Here is a 14322-nt window from a genome sequence, read left to right on the forward strand (position 1 = left end):
CAGATGTTGCAGTGCCCAGAGGTCTGCTTAAGCTGGATTCATGAGATTGATTAGCAGCAGTTGAGAGAAACTGCTTTTTGGCTTCAGGAAAGAACTTTTTTGTTGCAGTTGTAGGACAGCACCTGTTCATAAAGTTATCCTTAGACGCCATGGTTTCAAACATCCAAGGGGCTGATTGTGTTGTGTCTCTAACAAACACAAAGTAACACTTGTGTGTGTTGATGTGAGTGGAGTAAGAACCCAACCATCAGTAAAGCTGTTATTACGACCCCCCAGCCCCCCATCATTCTGCTGACTCCCCTTCCTCCCTCCACAAGCTGCACTGCTGATGGACTTTTTTTTTTTTTTACTTCCTCGCAGACACTCTTTTTCTCCTCATCCACTCACTCACCCTCTCTGTCTCTCTGTCTCTGACTTTGTCTCCTCACTGCACACGATATGGTAGTTTGATGAGCACATTGTGGACATCCTAAATTGTCCCCTGACAGTAAGTGCACGCTTGATCTAGCACACTTTTGTAGTTTGCACTGTAGAAGACATCAGTAAGTGCATTCACTGTCCCCCTCTTTAAGATTCTTTTGGGATGGCTTTCTAGTTTTCACAGCCTGTTCTGCTGACGTTGCAGTGCACCATGGCTGTTTTTTTTGTTTTGTTTTTTTTTACGTTACTCCTCATTCATTTTTCATTAAACATAGCAAACCCCGGAAATGTATTTGTTTTTGTGTGTGTTGTTGTGTCTAATGGTTATCTTTCTTACTCTCTCTGTGTTTCTCCTTCCCTTTGTTACCTGCTCTACAGGAGATGGCCCATATTCTTGCCCAAAAGCAGCTGCGCTCCATCATCCTCAGTGTAAGTCTCCTCTTCATCTCTCCAGTGTTTCCCTCTGTCTTTGTGTCTGCTTCTCTCTATTTTTATCTCTGCTCAGGTTTATTTCTCTGCACTAGAGTGATAGAAGACATAAAATGACACCTGACACTTCTACCTCTGTCCCACAATGCTACTTCTTATCCACTGTACCTTTATTCTCACAGCTGTGCTCCCTTTTCTGTCTTTCCACCTCTTCTTATGTTAAATCAAATTTCTCCCTCTCCCGTTACATCGTTGGACTTATTCTTTCTAATCCTCATCATTTTCTCTCAAATCCTCTTACTCCTCTTTGTTATCTGTGTCGTCCTCCTGTAAATTCTGTGTCTCATCTTTCTCACCCCCAAACCGTGTCATCTGTCTCCTTCACCTTTTCATTGGAAATCTAACACCTCTTTCTCCACTCTATTCTCTGTCTCGCTCTGTCCTCTGTTTGTCCTCCACACCACGCAGAACGTGATCCGGAGCCCCACGCCTATCAACGATGAGATGGCCCACCAGCTGTACGTGCTGCAGGTGCTCACCTTCAACCTGCTGGAGGACCGCATGATGACCAAGATGGATCCCCAGGACCAGGTGGGAGACTGTGAACGATGAAGCCCGGAGTCTTTGGGTGACAAAAAAAGCCATGGTTGGATGAAGGATTGACAAATGCTCAGAAGCAAACTACATCAGCTGTGTTCAGACTGGTCGATAGTGATAGGTCTGCTTAGTTTTTGAAATATTTAAAACCTGAACTGCAGTCCTTCAAGTAATTTTTTCATCCTGTTGAGGAAATAGTTCTTAGAAATACAATCATTGTTACTGACAGCTAGAAATACTCCAGTGTTCAGTTTGACAGCAAATTCTGATTTAGTCTTATACTTTTGAATAAAAAAACATTTAGTTTTAGTCATACTTCAGTCATCTGAAACCTCATGGTCTTAGTCTAGTTTTAGTCAACTAAATACCATAAGGCCTGGTTTCACAGACAAGACTTAAGCCAAGTCCAAGACTAAAATGCAGTTTGAGTTGGCTTAACTTTAAATCACTTACACAGATTAATCTTGAAATAGTCATAGATTTAGTCTGTTCTGGATTAAACAAAGCCAATTGCAAGAGGGTGGATAAAAGCTACTTCAGGGCTAGATTTATAGTTTATATTAATCCTGCAAAGAGGCGGGTTTAACATCAGCTTAGTGCCTTTAGTTCCCTCAGTTTTTTCAAAGGGAGCACACAGATGGTTTGGGAGCATGGGGTATTTGGAATATCAGTTTGATGAAATTAGTTTCAGAGACTGCTTTCCTATGTACGAAGAAGACGTATTGGAGATAATCACTTTGCTTAAGCATAGACTTTCCTCCATGTCTCAAAGAGGAAGGCCTGTACCCAGTTTTCTCCAAATTCTGATCACTTTGAGGTTCTTGTCATCCCAAGCCCTCCTCTTCTTGTGTTCAATGGCAGCAGTTCGGCCCTTTGCTTTTAATGACAGCATGATATACCACAATTTGTTTAAGTAGAGTTTTTTTTTTCAAACTCAGTAAAGTTCTTTAAACACATTCCTCTGGCTTCACTCATATTTGGTGCCAAAATTCCCTTTAGCAAAGCTGCCTTCAACCGTTCCATTCCAGGTTTTTTATAATCACATTGTTAGGCTAACGGGCTGTGCTCCCACTTAGGCTAATAAGAATTGACGCAGGTGTTGTCACTGAAGCTTACTCCAGGACTTCATAGTCTGGAACTAACTAAAACAAATGTAAGCTACGGTCATGCAAGCTACTTCTTTACTAGTCTGACTTAGGCCTACTCCTGACTTAATATAAGCCTTGTTTTTGAAACCTGGCCTAAGAGTTTTAGTCTTGGTCTAGTCTTAAGTCTTGTAGTCTTAACCTAGTTATAGTCGACCAAATATCAGCTGATTTTAGTCAAATATAATGTTAACCTAACTGTTGTGAAAACATCCTGCAAACTGTAAAGTTCTGCAAACTGGTCTCCTCAGCTCTCCTCTTGTGTACCTGCTGCTGCTGAGGGGTTATAGACAAAAACTTTTACCTGTTGCATCATACTTTTCTTTAAATAATTTAGTGTTACATGGATACACAATTCATAGTCTTGGCAACATTGTATTTTCTTTTACATCTTCATCCTCTCCATCTGGGGTTTCGTTTTCATCCACAAGCCTTGCTACACATGCACAGACATGTTGTCAAGGTAACGGGTCTGTGTACGAGAGCTTCCGTCATACATTTCAGCCCAGTGCCACTCCCAAACATTTTTGTCTCATCTTAATTCATCAACAAAAGTGTCAGTTATATCTCGTTACAGTCTTTACCATCACCCCTGGCTTTTTATTTAGTTTTATTTAGGTTTTTTCCATGAAAAGATTTGTTGAATATTATTCATCATAGTCTTTGTCAATGAAATTAACACTGTACTCAACTTACATCAAAATTACACCTTAAAAATACACTTAAACCTTTGGCTGAATTTGTGAACACAGATGTTGTACATTGGTGATACAGCTCCAGCTCTGAGGTTGGGATAAAACAGAACAGCACCAGACTTTTCATTCAAAAAAGCACATTTTCAGGCTGGACTTTGAAAAAGTCGGTGCCTGTTAAACTATCACTGAATTACACATGTAACCTCAGATGTTGCAAGTGTGCAGCGAATAATCCTTGTAAAAACCTCCTCTGGAAAAATGGAGGTATGTGCTGAAATAGAATCCTTCACCATGACAGACAGCTTTGGTCTAGCTGCTGGGAAAAAACAACCATTAATCTTTTCCTCTGCAGCTTTTGGGCAGTTTGGGCCTAATCCTCGCAGAATTTAAAATAACAGTTATCTGTTTTTAATTCAGAAATAAAACCAGTGTGGAGTAATGTCTGTTAGCGAGATCACAATGCACGACCCCTCTGGACAGCCATGAATAGTAAAAATGTAAAATGTTGAATAGAAGACAGATGGATTTATGAGCAGCACTTTGATATTCCTCTCTGTGTGTGCAGGCTCAGAGAGACATCATCTTTGAGCTGCGGAGAATCGCCTTCGACGTGGAATGTGAGCCCAACAACAGCGGCAGCATCGAGAAACGAAAGTCCATGTACACCCGTGACTACAAAAAGCTGGGATTCATTGTAAGTTGGTTGTGTGTGACGGAAATACACTCAGACTTTAGTCCTTTGTTGTGCGTGAGTAAAGTGTGTGTGTATGAAAGAAAGAGACGCACACAGAAGATAAAATTAGCCTGTCAGTCTATACGGGGCTGTTCATTGGATATAATTTCCCTCCCTTTGTACTGCTGATAAAAGTAATGTCTGTGCTCAGGCATGCACAAAAAAGTGCTCATATCTTCTTCTAAGGCCCTTGTGATTTTATTTTTTTTTTGCAATAAAATTTTTCATTTACACTGTTATTGATGACATTTTTGGATTGTCCTCTCACATGTGTGCATGAAAAACACTTCAAATTTGATTGTAGTATCTGATTGGTTTATACTGATGCTAAATTCTTAAACTGTTGGTCACATCCGTTTTGAAACAGTGTAAGTTAACATCTGCGTGGCTTCTGTGAGAGAAAAAGAAAGTCAACACGAGTCTAAGTTAATTACTGATCTATCTGCTATTGTTATTAACTGAATGATACACTCTTTGACAAGTTTATAAGGAACTTACCAAGGCTCAGTTCATGTGGAGTTTTTGTGTTGATACAAATGTGGTGCTCAAGAAAAAAAGGTTTCTGATGATAGAGTGAAGTTGTGAAAGTCCAAATATAGTGCACACTTAAACTGATATTGATTTTTTTGGCAGCCCTGTTGTAAGAGGCTAGAGTATGTTTGTTCCAAACCCAGTCCACAGGGGAACATAGCTTAACTCCCGTGTCTGCACTCCTACTGGCTCTCCAAATAAGGAATGACAGTCTAATGAAGGGAGCTAAAGTTTCAACTTTTATTGTATTTTTTTAATCTATTTTGCAAGTTGATAAATTCTCATGAACATAAAGTAAGCACGGGTACATAGGCAGAGGTTCAAAAGCACTGAAACATTGATACATCCACAGGACATTGACACAATGAAAAAAAAACAGTTTTTAAACCCAAGATGAACCATCAGTAGTTACCCGAACTAGACAATCAGTTGGGCACTTAGAGCAAATCCTGGAGTTTGGTGATTAATTAAATAAACAAAGCCCTCACCATAACAATTGCTGAAATAAGGACAGATAGACTAATGACTATGACAGTTGTTAATACATCAGTTATGTTTAGGTATTATTAGAGGTGTGAAAACAATATTTATACAGCAATACATCACCATACTTTGACCTCTGATGCCTCTGATACAATATCAACATTTCAACTCTTCATATTGATTTTGTCTTAAAAATAAAATTATATTTTCGCGGAGTTGGAAAATATACGACTTAAGAACCTCCACCGCAGTAGATGGCGCCAAGGAGCTACTCTGCTCCCATGGAGTGTATTGTAAATATGATCTCAAAGTAAATCTAAAATATTTTATTTATTAAGTTGATGATATTAGTTTTAATGCCTTTGACATTAATGTTTTCCCTTAATTTTTAGTCAATTGTTTTGTAATCATTTTAAGTTTAATTTTTATAGTGTAGCAGACTGATAAAATCATTATCACAGTAACTTTTTATGCAATATCAGATTTTTTTTATGAGAAATATTGGTTTCACCAATTTGTATTTATCACTTTTACCAACTGACCACGTCTCTCACCCAATAATTTCTTTGCAACATCAGTTTAATGTCACAGTAGTTAAATGAGAAACTTGATGCACTTAATGTTTCAAGTTAAGTGCGTGTATTAAACACTGCATCTGACCTTTCAGTTTTTTATAAAACAGTGAAACTGAACATTTATTTTCAATCAAATAGTTTTGACTTAATTTGTCAAAAGTATCACAATATTGTGATATTGTGATGCTATTGTGTTGTGACCCAAGTGTCGTGACGAGTAATGTGAGGTTCCTGCTAATACTCATCCCTAGATATTATCCAGATAATCTATTGAAACCAGCATTGTTTGTGTTTGACCCTTTATTTCTGCCTTTACCTTATTCTGCACAGAATTCTTTGACAGCTGCAGAAGCCTCTACAGTTTTATCCAGTTCTGAATCTTACCATATCACTCCTTTTCCTGTTGTAATTTAACGGTGGTTAGGACACAGCTTTCAGACATGCGACAGTAACTGTTCAGTCACTGTCTGTCAGTTATATAACCAGGTACTGCTGACAAAAAACCCCAGCAAAAACATTTTTTTTTTTTTAAGATGGGATCCTAGTCAGCCTCTAGTATTCAAATTGCACAACTCACTACTAAAAAGGTCAAAATCTGCTGGGCTATCATCAGAAATTTGGGATGTTTTAGCTTTGTGTTGGAAAAAAAAAATCTTTTGAGAAATAAATTCACCTCTGAAAAGAATCTCATACAACCCCTCATCTAAAAGTAAGAGCTGTTTCTTTAACCAAGAAAAACAGGCTGGAGGCAACTGTTTTAATGTATGGAAATGCATTTCTTTTGGAGTTTTTCTGTGTGTGTATATCAACCCTGGTTCTGTCTCACACTGCATGTCTTCTTCCAGCCTTTTTAATCTTCTCTCACTCACACTCTCTCTCAATGCACTTCTTCAACTTTTTTCCTCATTCTTTCATCTCCAGACTTGTATGCATGCTTGAACACGCTGTGCATGGGAGTGTGTTTCTTTGTGTTTGAGAAAGCAGTCTAGCTATAGCAGGAGAACTTGAACCAACCCCTCTGTGTCTTAGTATAAGCTTGGAGCTTTTTCAGGGATCTTCTCGTCCACAGTCCCTCTGCAGTGTGCTCCACACAGATAAGGACAATTGTGCTGCCATGTCTCTGCTAGTGTGGAGAAAACCTACCTTAAAATCCTCAGGCTGCTTTCCACAGCTAGACCACTGGCAGACACATTCAGGAACCAGCCATAACTCTCTAGATGGACATTATCACAGCTTAAATAATTTGTTTCCTGTCTAATACCTTCAGGGATTTTTTTTTTGCACATGCAGAAACATTTTTCACACATCCAAATGAGGGTGTTTTTAAGATGTGTACGTGCCTGGGTGCCTGTCTCTGTTTTAAGCCTATAAGTCTGCTTCCCGTCAGGCAGAGTCACAAAACTGACGGGCCAAACCTCAGTGTCCTCCATTCCTCTTTCATCCTCTCTTTCTCCCTCTCTTCTTCCTGACGCTTTCCACTTCAACATCCTGTCTCATCCGTTTAAAGTCAAGATGAGCATCAGAGTGATGTGTTTGCATGTGTACCAGTGGAATTAATCGAGTGAATTCTCTAAAATATCTGGTGGGAATTAAGTCTGATGAACTGTGACAGCCGGGCAGCATTAATCTGCATATCTCATGTAATATTTAGAGCGGATGGGAGGTAGGGGGACTGAGGCTAAGGATGTAGGCTTGTTTTGAGAGTTTGAGCTTGTTTTTGGTGTTTTTTATGCTAATTGAAGCTTTATAGTTGCCCTAACACAAAAAGTGGAGGATGCATCAAAAATATGTCAGTGTTCATTGCAATGAGGAGAAACTAATTAAAACAAGGGTTACCTCATTTTACATCGAGTAGTAATACTTTAAAGGACTGTGAGGAGTTTCTAAGTGATCTTTAAAAATTCTCCCTTCTAGATACATGCCTGATCTTAATCCACACTTTAAAATGATTAGTTATCATCACCAATATAGGTTATTTCAAAATGCTACTTCTTAGCTTCCAGATCAGGTCGAGCAAGACTGGGTTGATTTACAGCCCATCTTGGTCTATATGACAACGACACGCCACGGCTGAAGAAGTTTGGTAGTGAGAAGAGATATCTGTGTTTTTCTCTGCTAAAACGATTTCTGTGATTAATTTTGTAGTGATGGTGCACACAGGAGCCTAACTGTTAGACAGAACAAGGACAGAAGAGCAGAAGAAAGATAAACAGGAGAGTGATACAGCCTGAGCTAAAGGCTAAAATATGATATATATATAAACTGTTTGTGATAACGTTCATTCCAACCCACATGCAGCAGTTATTCTGCAGTGGTCTGTTCAAACTTGAGAGTTCATCAATAAAATAAAAAGTGAAGTTACGTCAGCACTGCTTGGTAGATCGCTGGCAGGACATAACCAGGATTTACAAACATTACACATTACGGACATGCCTCAGGGCTAGCATGTTAGCATGTTGTCATGTCTCAAACAACAGTGCTACATAACTGTTGATAAATACCTTAGCTCTGCACGTTGTATCCTGTAAAAAAATGTCTTGAACAAAGAAAAATGTATTTTGATCCAATCTCCATTTATTTCCAAAACAAACACACAGCTTATAAAAAGTCATATCTTCATGACAGTGTGGGTCAGACTCTAGGCCAAAAGGTGGCGCTGCAGTCCAATTAAAACAGATCCTTCTAACAGCCTCTTTAAAGAGAAATTTTGTTGAGTGTGGATTTAAGATTTTGTTTCAGTAACCTCTCTTTCTCTTTCAGAACCATGTGAATCCAGCTGTGGATTTCACTCAGATCCCTCCAGGCATGCTGGCTCTGGATAACATGCTGTTTTTTGCTAGGCACCACCAAGACGCCTACATAAGGGTAAGCATACACACACACCTACATGGAGATACACACACACACACACAAATGCACGCTGATTTTCACAGGATTATTCTTCTCTTGGCCACGTTCTCTTCTGATCCATGGTACCAAATCTTCTCCCCTGCAGCTCATTCAGTTATTTGTAGTTTCTGCTTTGTCCAAAGAATTCCTGCATTGAACACTATTTGAGAAGTTTCTCATAATAGAAATTACAAAAAGATTCAGTTCTTTTCGTTGCCAGTCTCTGAACAGTGCTGTTATAGGTGTGAGCCTTTTTCATCACTGTAGCAATTTTATTTTATAGAAACGTGTTCAGAATAGAGGGTTTGGTAAAGAGTGTGTTTGAATTTCTGCTTGATAAATCCTTTAGTGGCAGTTATCCAACACCCTGTTATGATTAAAATGTGTGAGTTATACTGTTAGTATTTTCTGTACTTAAAGTGTGAACAGAGATGTCTTATTGGTGCAAACTCAGCCAAACAGAGGGGGATTAAAAAAAAACACAGCCTCCTATTTCCCAAATTAAACTGTCAGCAGCTGAAATGATTGAGACCTTGATGGCTTCATTTGTGGCGCACTTTCCCCATCCACATAATTAAAGTGACTTTTTTGCAATTTTGGTTTTATTTATGTTTCTTGGCCTATCAGCAGAAAGTTTAGAGGTTCATATGAGGTCAAATGATCACTAATGGTTTCAGCCTTCTTTGAGACGTTTATGGTGAAATTAAATTCACTCGACTAGCCAGTGTAGCACTTTAAATTAAGACAAATGTATTTCATGTTTACCCATAGCTGCAGTGCATTTACAGACTGCATATCTCCTCTTAGGCCTCAAACGTTGCTTTTAAAGGGTTTTATCTCATGCATCTGAGCACTTCTGTCTTTGGCACTCCTGTCAAAAACAGCACCGCACATCACTACCACCTGGAGATACTAAGTGGGATGAAAGCAGGAAAAGTATAACGTCACATTAATATTCAACCCACGGAGGCTTTCAGACCTATAATCCCCTTAGTCAACTAAATTGCGAGAATATTGAGTCTAGGGACTGTTGGATGACATACAGCAAAGGGTCATGGCCAAGAGTTGAGCCACTGGCTGCTGAGACAAGGATAAAGACCTCAGTAGATGAGTCATCAACAGGCATCCCTTTATGAAGATGTTTTCACCTGAATGTATAGAGCCAGGGTGGCCAACCAGTTAGAAACTAAAAGCCACAAAAATTACCGTGGTACTTCAAAGAGCCACATCACACACGTAGACTTGAAATGTCATAAAATTTTCCAATTTTCAAACCAAGATTTATTGTCTTGTCATCTATCTATCTATCTATCTATCTATCTATCTATCTATCTATCTATCTATCTATCTATCTATCTATCTATCTAGATAGATAGATAGATAGATAGATAGATAGATAGATAGATAGATAGATAGATAGATAGATAGATAGATAGATAGATAGATAGATAGCTATGAGCCCAAGAGAGATCAAAAGAATCACATGTAGAGAAGAGAAACTGAAACTTAAGTATCAATCTCATCACCCAAATATTGATCAATACTGATCCCAACGTTGGAGGAATGGATCAAAGAGCCACATACTGAAAGGCAAAGAGCCACAGGGTGAGCCACAGGTTGGCCACCCCGGGTATAGAGAGATTATCAGTCTACATCACCATGACGATGCACCCGCTTTTTACATGCAGAAGCAGCGTTTAGCTCCATTCATTCAGAAGAGTTATTGTTCTTTAAACGCTAAATTCACTGTTATCAGCATAAAAAATGTCTGGTTGATCTGTGGTCAGTTGTCAGGAACGATACTTTACCATGGAGTCAACTTCTATCCAGTTCTGACCATTACAGAGCGGTGTTTTGGAGTTAATAGCGACCATGCTAATGGTGTCTCTAAGCCGAGCATATCAGTGATTAATGGCTGAGAGTCATCGGTAAACAGTATTATACACTGAACACCAGCGACATCTGCAGCTGTGTTATTAGATGTGTCTCTTTCATCCAACCTTAGTTAACCAGGTTTGACCACAAATAAGTAATATTAACTGCCAATATTCTAAATCCAGGTTTTAATTTGTGATATTAATGAAAAAGTTGATTAAAGTAAATAAAAAGTGAACATAAACTATGGCTAACAGAACCAGATTAAAGTAAAACTATGGTATATTATCAAATTAGTAACCAGTCTTAACCAGCCTTTTTAGTAACCCTGAAATACGAGACCATTAATATTCTGTTATGTTTGGTTCAGTTCTCCGTCTGGACATGGTTTTCTGGCTCCTTCATTAAAAGCAGGTCTCATGCTCAGCGGTTTCTGTGTGCTTTTATCGATCTGGGAGGGTTTCTGATTTATTAGCACATGTTTACATCCTGGAAATTCACAGTCTGGTAAATGTTAACGGTAAATTCAGACATGAGCATTGAGTGACTGTTCTGTGTTGAAACTTTTCTCTGGGGTGTATGCTGGATTTCTCCACTGAAAATGTCTGTCAACTGCATCTCTGTCCACTTGTTAATGTCTTCCATCCACTCACTGCTTTTTCACAGAGCTGGGAGCAGTTAACCATCCTTCAAAGTGATGATTTTAAGTGAAAAATTCTGTTTTATGGTATTAACTTCCTTGGCTCGCTTGACAAACCATTGCGCTCCACAGTACTTCTGCAGTCAAAATGTGCATCTGCCATTGTTGATAAACAAATAATCCCTCAATAAGAAGAGAGATCTGAAGGTCCTGAGATTTAATGTCTGTGTTTCTAGATCGTCCTGGAGAACAGCAGTCGAGAAGACAAGCACGAGTGTCCGTTCGGGCGCAGCAGCATCGAGCTCACCAAGATGCTCTGTGAGATCATGAAAGTGGGCGAGCTTCGTAAGTCTGCACCAACACATCTTCATCACTGAGAGGACTGTGGCTGGTTTCCTCTTCATCTCATTTAACTCACAACATCTTCATTATGAGGAGGAAAACAGCTCAGAGACTGCTCCAGATATATGGATTAATATTACTGTGTGCACTACATATTAACACACACACACACACACACACACACACACACACACACACACACACACACACACACACACACACACACCACACCACACACACACACACACACACACATTATGACAAATACACACATTCACTTCCTGTTCAGATGAAAGTAGCCATTATACTCAGTAATTGTGCTGCCAGGAGTTCATTATTTAGTTTGGTGATGCACCTCACCCCCATTGAGCTCTTTTCACTCTAATACAGCGCCTCTGGGAGGTAACAGTGTCCACAGAAAGAGATGCTGTGCCTGCGTCCACTCTAAATTGATGTGCCCTTTTCATTTGTCTGTACTTGTTTTAATGGGCGAGCTGGTTTCAGCTCTGCTCCAGACTGACCCCTGCTGCTCCCTGTAGGGAGGGAGACTATGTTCTTAGCTCAGTTTCATACTGATATGCCCTTTTCTTCTGCTTGCTGCTTCTTTTTTTCATGGGGGATTTCAACCTAACCACTCTGCAGGGTTTTGACACTATTGGAAAAAATACTTTCTTCCATAAAACAAAAAGTGTCTGCCTTTGAAAATGCAGATAAATTCCATCCTAATTCCTTTATCTGTCCTCCACACAGCTGATAAAAGAAATAGTCAAAGGTTTCAACACAAGATAAGTCAGTGAAGTAATGTTTCTTTAAAGTTTTTTTTTAGCATATTGTAATTTTCTTGTCTTTTTTAATATGGTCTTATCTCTGCCAGACTCTGCTAAAATGCAAAATGTCCCCACCTTTCTCTCCGTTTAAATCTGAGCACACAGTGAGCAAAGGGAATGCAAATATTATATTTTAACAGGAGAGATGCTGTCTCCAAAGTCTATTATGCAAACCAAGTGAAGTTACTAGACAGGCATCCTTGCTCAGAGCAAAGTGTTTCAGTCTCGTCACTACAATATGTGCACGCGCAATATTCATATCACAAAGTTATGCAATAAGAAGAAAGAAAGAAAGAAAAAAATCCATCTGGGACCTTAACATATATTTGAGCCATTAAACTGAGTTTATTTAGCCTGTCTATGCCCAATCACATTACTTATTCATGTAAATAAGCATCCATTTACATTAAATCATGTCATTTCATATCACATAAGCTGCTGTATTCAAGACTTTTGTGGTTGACGGCCTCCAGATCTGTGCGCTCAACTTAGTCTTCAGTCAGAACCATAGACTGTATAAGACATGGATGTAGTCTTCCTGACGTCACTCATCTGTTTCTGAAATGGAGAGTGAAGCACACTAGCTTGCGGCCATATTGGTAATGGCAAGGGCTTTGTTTACAGCTGTAGGGCGCCTGTCGGACACGTGACCCTGAGCTGTGCCTCTGATTGAGCGAGCTCACGATCTTCGCATCCTCTGAACAGCCGAGTTAGAAAAAAATTCACCCCTGTACAGTGGGTGCCTGTAGTAAAATTAGCGACTCAGACAGGAGACGTTTTTTGAACCAGGCTGTAAATAGGTTAATCTCTGCTTTGAAAACAGCTTTTTTTGGCTTGGTGTTTATGTGACTTCCTGTACTTCCAGAGCCAGCCTCAAGCCAACACTCGAGAAACAGCAGATTTTAGCACTTCAGCATTGTCTCATATTCTTAGACTGGAGGTTGCCGCTTGGTCAGAACGGGCTCTGGGTTTGTTTCTGAGGTCTAAGTTTTGATCTTCTGATAGCCCATTTTATTGTTTATTTCAGGTCCTCCCACCCATGCCTTATGATTTCATGAGCTGCCTTAAAACTTTAAACAGTAGTAGTTTAATGTTGAAGTAATCCAATGTTACAAGTTTGCTTTGCTTCCCGCAGAAATTGTTCTTTTTCTCTAAACAAAGTTAAAAAAAAATGCATTGTGTTTCTTCTAAAAATGTCACTAAACATTTCTTTTCATTTACTCACATCTCTAGCACAGGCTAGAGCGGCACAGCATGTTAGCAAATTTAATAATAAATATAGAAACAAACATGCATATATTATTTGGTCGCAGAGGGAAACTTAAATGTTGGAACTTCTGAGCAGGAGTGTGTTATTAAAAAGTCTGACTTGATGTAAGAAGAATTAATTGCAGGAAATATAGATTGATATCAATAATTTACAGATAGCATGTTATAGACTCTTTGCTAACATAAATAGCAATCTCAGAGGCAGAGTGAGACAGAGAAAGTACTTTTTTTTTTTTACAACAAGTGTTTCATCCACAATGTTTCTCACTGCACTTGGCCTTTTGATCTTTCCCCGTGGCAGACTGAAACCGTTTTCCTTGCAGCCTGTTTTAGAAACACAGCTTCAACAGTATTCTCTCCAAAATGCAGATTAAGCAATGAGGCTTGCCCAAAAAAACAGGGAAAACGGTTTTATCTCTTAGGTTTTTGTAAACATGAAGTTGTGGGCTCATGCTGCAAAGCTAAATCTTCAGGACAAACGCAGGCCATTGTCATTGTGAGTAAGACTTTGTTTCGGAGAATGGTGCTTATTCAAATAAATGGAGATGAGGCGGCTGAAGAATTATCATACAGCGCACTCCAAAGGAAACAAATATGCACCAGATTTTTGACTAATTCTGCTCAGAAAATACTGTGATCCTTTCTTCCATAGCAAATAGTATTTTTGAATTGTATTTTGTAAGGATAAAGAACGTGATAACTAACATTTCTAGGATTTCTCTACCAGACTGGTGATTGTAGCTGCATCCCAGCAGTGACCTTGACTCTGAGTTCTGAGCTGTTTTATTCCCAGCAGCTGTATTTTGTCCTCTTTACAGAGGCTGATAGTCCAGCAGACTGAACCCGCGTTTAATATTTATGATGCAGTGGAC

At 39.2% G+C, this 14322-nt stretch overlaps 1 protein-coding gene across 5 annotated transcripts in view; it reads left to right on the forward strand.

Moving 5' to 3' along the window:
- elmo1 (engulfment and cell motility 1 (ced-12 homolog, C. elegans)) overlaps positions 1 to 14322 on the forward strand; it is a 133173-nt gene that overhangs the window by 62546 nt on the left and 56305 nt on the right. For 3 of the 5 annotated variants that reach the window (XM_074686423.1, XM_074686426.1, XM_074686424.1), the window contains 6 exons: positions 446 to 487; positions 799 to 849; positions 1318 to 1440; positions 3852 to 3980; positions 8369 to 8473; positions 11249 to 11357. In XM_074686423.1, coding sequence (XP_074542524.1) covers positions 446 to 487; positions 799 to 849; positions 1318 to 1440; positions 3852 to 3980; positions 8369 to 8473; positions 11249 to 11357 — 559 coding nt within the window. The remainder of the gene's footprint in view (positions 1 to 445; positions 488 to 798; positions 850 to 1317; positions 1441 to 3851; positions 3981 to 8368; positions 8474 to 11248; positions 11358 to 14322) is intronic. The other 2 variants (XM_074686427.1, XM_074686428.1) reach the window with 1 other exon arrangement.

Source organism: Halichoeres trimaculatus, unplaced genomic scaffold (genome assembly GCF_033239565.1).
Source record: "Halichoeres trimaculatus isolate MK-OKI-2021-1 unplaced genomic scaffold, fHalTri1.1 fHalTri1_scaffold_14, whole genome shotgun sequence".
NCBI lineage: Eukaryota > Metazoa > Chordata > Actinopteri > Labriformes > Labridae > Halichoeres > Halichoeres trimaculatus.